This window comes from Nelumbo lutea, chromosome 2 (assembly GCF_056320005.1).
Source record: "Nelumbo lutea isolate HS-2025 chromosome 2, American lotus-T2T, whole genome shotgun sequence".
In the NCBI taxonomy this organism is placed as follows: Eukaryota; Viridiplantae; Streptophyta; class Magnoliopsida; order Proteales; family Nelumbonaceae; genus Nelumbo; species Nelumbo lutea.
Window position 1 is genome coordinate 11854861 of NC_142685.1, and position 5235 is coordinate 11860095.

General features: G+C 36.0%; 1 protein-coding gene across 1 annotated transcript; it reads left to right on the plus strand.

Moving 5' to 3' along the window:
- The first annotated feature begins 1262 nt into the window (after positions 1-1262).
- Positions 1263-3765, plus strand: TBL34 (TRICHOME BIREFRINGENCE-LIKE 34). Its single transcript, XM_088972111.1, has 5 exons — positions 1263-1687; positions 1926-2097; positions 2267-2463; positions 2653-2811; positions 3302-3765. The coding sequence occupies exons 1-5, from the start codon at positions 1344-1346 to the stop codon at positions 3645-3647; spliced, it is 1218 nt and encodes a 405-aa protein (XP_088828237.1). The 5' UTR covers positions 1263-1343; the 3' UTR covers positions 3648-3765.
- Positions 3766-5235: the final 1470 nt, after the last annotated feature.

Consider the following 5235-nt stretch of genomic DNA (forward strand, 5'->3'; position numbering starts at 1 on the left):
ACAATGTTAGAACAATTTTTTTTATATCATCTATCTATTCTATAAAACAGATATTCGCCTTAGTTTAATTTGATGCATGCGATAAGAATTAAGTTTGATTATTTAATGATTTATATCTTTACCCTTTACTTTCACATGCGCATAGCACATGATTGAGTACTAATTTATTAAAAAAAAAAAACTCAATTTCACTTCTAAATAAACTATAATTAAATACCATGTATACATTTACTTTGCTAACTAAAACCCACCCAAAATGCATGGTACCTCTGGCAGTCTTGCTGAACTGGGTTATGGTTGATCCGATCCTAGGGTTAAACAAGCCCAATCAGATTCCAACTTTGCTACAGACTGGAAGCTTGCTGTTGAGAAGTTCACCAAAAACATCACTGATGGATGTTAAATTTTCGTTTTCCTGGCACCACCAGGGTTTGAGTCATCACCAAGGGAAATTGGTTTCCCACTTTGTGATTTGGTCTGTTGCTTGAACGCTCATCAAACCATCAGAAGCTCTTCTCCACCTCCACCACAATTATTCTAACCTCCCACTCTTCCTCACCCTTTTAAAGTTTAAAGTGCACGATAAATTGACAAAAGTTTGTCGGCATTCCCCAATAAAACTAGAGATCTAATTTATTATGTATACGAAGCTTGTTATTGTCTTAATTTTCAACCATAAGAGAGAAGAATAAAAAGAAATTAAAATGAGATTCTAAATTCTTTCAGGTTTCAACTTTCCTCCCCCATTTTATTAAAAAAGTTTCAAGACAACGTAATGGGACATGGATAGGTCAACTACCATAACCTACTGCATATACTATATAAGAATTCTTGTTGTTCTTGTCTCAGTTAAATTACCAAAACAACACTTGGGCTTCAAACAAAGATAAAAAATAAAATACCATTTGACACTAAAATCAACAACCAGGCATCTCAGACAGGGATTCTTTCAACCACTGGTTTATTGTTCAATTCACCCATCAAATATCATTTCCTTGAGAGTCTTTGGAAGAGAAAATCAAGATGAATAATTAAATTTTGACAATTCCGTTCGCTGTTGATTATTCTAAACCAGTTTAATTAATCTGGTCCACTATTTTAAATGCAATGTATTACCATGACTATTTTAGGCATTACCTGTCAATGCAAAGACCCTGAAATACATATTTATTTACTAAATATTTATTTCTGAGATTACCATCAATTCAATTCAAGCTTCATGATGAATGAGCTGTAAAAAGAAATAATGAAAAACGATGAGCACCAACCTCACTAGAGCATAAAGAGAGGATATGTAGACTTTCACACAAGTCTATAGATTCTTAACACATCCTGAAGCTTGAATGGCAAAGAAACATCACATAGAGCTTCGGATGTGGGGGCTCAGGAACCGTTTCCATTCACTTACAGCAATTCTAGTGATCGTCCTATTCGTTGCTACTGTCTATCTCGCAGAAGAGAATAGATGGTTGGAGGAAAACCCAACGCCACCTGAAAACTCCGGCGACTTGCTATCCCGGTGTAACCTGTTTTCCGGCAGATGGGTGTTTGACAATTTGTCATACCCTCTATACTCGGAGCAAAAATGCTCGTTCATGTCCGACCAGTTGGCTTGCGAAAAGTTTGGTCGAAAGGACTTTAAATATCAGAATTGGAGGTGGCAGCCACACCAGTGTGACCTCCCAAGGTTCTCTCTCTCTCTCTCTCTCAGTCCAGGAAGATAATCATACGTACCTCGATAATATTTCTTAGATAATCTATAATTCTAAACACAAATTTTGTATAGATTGTACTTCTGGGATATGATACAATTCAGGCTTGCAACTCAAAGAGAACCAATTAATTATCTTTCTCGTGTTCTTTTTTTTTTTTTCTTTATACTTGGTTGTGTTTTTTGAGTTTGTGTAATGTTTCATGTTAACAAGGTTCAATGCCACAGCATTGCTTGAGAGGCTTAGAGGGAAAAGGCTTGTTTACGTGGGAGACTCGCTTAACAGGGGTCAGTGGGTATCAATGGTCTGTCTCGTGGATTCTGTAATCCCTCCTGGTCTCAAGTCGATGCATAACAATGGCTCTATAAGTTCCTTCAAGGCGAAGGTGAGTTCCCCATGACTCGTGAGCTCTCTATAGCTAAAACTGAACTTGTGAGTCAAATTAATTAATTAATCCTAGTTCATGAGTTCATAGAATCAACAAACACTTCGATTCATGCACGCAACATTAATTCACAATTTCATGCATGTAATTGATAGTCGATGTAATTTAGGAATACAATGCATCAATCGAATTCTACTGGGCGCCTCTTCTGGTGGAATCTAACTCAGACGACCCAGTAAACCATCGTCTACCAGATCGGATAGTCAGAATCCAGGCAATCGAGAAGCACGCTAGACACTGGACGGACGCAGATATACTCGTCTTCAATTCCTACCTTTGGTGGAAACGAGACAAAATGAAAGTTTTGTAAGTAGATCAAATCAATCTTATATTCTAGTACTTCGTCTAGCTACTAGAATCCAACTGTTGAGGTGTGGATTAGAATCGGAATCGTAGAAAGAAAATCGTGTTGGAGTGAGCTCAAAGAAATGCATTAATGAGTTCTTGATTTTTATATAATAAAGTGAGGAGAGTCTTAACTGTTAAGCTAAGCAGGTGGGGGTCATTCGAAAGATCAGATGGTGTCTACAAGGAGGTGGAGATGCTGCGAAGCTATGAAATGGCTCTCAAGACATGGTCGGATTGGTTGGAAATCCATGTGAATCGCAGCAAGACCCAATTGTTCTTCGTTAGCATGTCGCCCACCCACTTCTGGTAAGATTGATGACCACCAACTTTCAACATTGTGTCTTCAATACATGATACAATTGGGCTGCAAGAGGCCAGTCCAAACCAATTCCCTTTTGGGTGGGGTCTTTTTTCCCATTTTTAGAGAAGAGGAGGGAAACTTGGTCAATAGGATTTTGATTCTTGTTGATTAAGAAACCTACCTTCTTTTATCAGATTTATGTGGGGACTGGGAAAAAATTTATTTTCATGGATATCACTTACCTTTTTAGGCCGATAAATAACTTTCCCACCCATAAAAGTTTTCGCACTTGAATGGAATAAAAATACCCTTTTTAATAATAGATTTTTTTTTTATTTAGATATAAAAATTAAAAAAAGATGGATAAATGCCCCTTTAGTGAATGGGCTTAATTAATGTATGACCAGCCAAATGCCCTAATTCAACCCAAAACACTGCCAACCCCCTCACTCTCTCTCACATACAAATAAGTGGGTCTATTTGTGGAGCTTGCAGGGGAGATGAATGGGGAATGGAGGAGGGGAACTGTTACAATGAGACAGAGCCAATAGAAAAAGAAGGACACTGGGGAAGAGATTCAGATCCCAAGATGATGCGCAGAGTTAAGGCAGCAATCGATGAGCTCAAAGTGAGGGGGGTGAAGGTACAGATGCTTAACATCACGCAGCTCTCTGAGTACAGGAAAGAAGGTCACCCTTCCATATACAGGAAGCAGTGGGAGCCACTCACCCAAGAACAACTCTCCAACCCTACTTCCTACTCTGATTGTATCCATTGGTGCCTTCCAGGTGTACCAGATGCCTGGAACGAGATATTGTATGCCTACATTCTTTCCTCTTAATTAATTCATATACTAGAATTGAGGATACCCATGCTGGCTATTGAGAGATGGAGTGGTTAATTACATTCAGTTTCTTAATCAATAAAAATGAAATTGAATTGGTTATGGGTGAGTTAAATAGTATATTTGTTGCGCTTTCTTTTTCAAATTAAGATTCAACAACAATAGAACATTTAGATGAATTGTATATCTTAGAAGAAACATGTTTGATATTTCTGCACATTCATTAATCAATTTTTTTATTTTTTCTCAGTCTTCGTTTCATACGGTTTTTTCTTTTAGTCTTCAATATTAATAATGTTAGAAGATGTTGATAACATAAAGAAATAACAGGAAAAAAAAAACTCAACCCTAAGGGGGCATTCTTTTTTTGGATTTTGAGAGAGGGTAATTTGGTCAATGGGATTTTGGTTTCCATTGACCAAGAATTTCATGTTCTTTTTTCAGATTAATGTGAATACCAGGAAAATTTTATTTTCTGTATATTATTTACCTGGATATGTAATACCCATCTTCTAGGTGGGTAAATAACTTTCCCACCTGGGGGGAAATTGTCAACACTTGAACAGGACAAAAATGTCCCTTTTTAATAATGGATTTTTATGGTTAAAATGGTCATTGCCTTATTTACTTGAGAAATAAAAGAACATAAGTAAATGCACCTACCCAGGTAAATAACTTACCGAAAAACGAACGGGGCCTAAGTGCAAAGTACCAAAAAAAATCAAGTGAAATGTAATTCTTTCTATTTATGTTCCATTAAAAAAAATAGCTTACATCTATGTTTGAGTTGCTTTTTTGTTTGTAGTACAATTTCATTTGCACTACTAGTACAAATGCATAAGAATACAAATGATAAAAATGCAAATTTTGGGTTACATATTGAGTTTTACTCTACTTCATGTTGGGTTTTATTCTAAAGTAAATCTAAAATAAAAATAAATCAAAATTTATATTCATATCTTTTGCTCTCTAATATTTTTGCACCAGTGCAATTAAAACTGCATAGCAAACAAACTAGGCTAGGGTTGGAAGTAGAAACAGGTGAGGGGTAGATAATGAAATGATTAGTCCCCCTATGGATTTGGAAGGGCTTTCATGCAGCAGCTTCTAGCTCTGCAATATGTGACTCTTTGAAATGCTAAAGCAATGTTTGGTGAGAAAGCCGGGGAGCCAAAATACGTTTTAATTTAGCTATTAATTAATTCAATTTTTTGGTGAATCTAGTTTCAGTAGATTCGTCAACGTGGTTTAGTCAGTACAGCTCAATCACTTTGTACTTTGTAGCCCTTCCTACGGCGGTTGAAATTCGGTTGATAAATCGAAAATCGAACCGAACCAAATTGAATAAGTTAATTCGGTTCGATTAATTTGACTATCGATTTGGTTTTATTTAAAAAAAAAATAGTTTTTGTTTTCTGTTCGATTTGACTGAAATTTTCAATCGAATCGAACCAAAAACCGAATTAATGTTTATTAATCATTAATTATTCATTGATCATTAATTAATTTTGGAAATGGCCAATTCGCCAAATCTCCATTGGGCTTTGGTCTTATTTTAGCTTTTAATAAATAATAGCTAATTAAT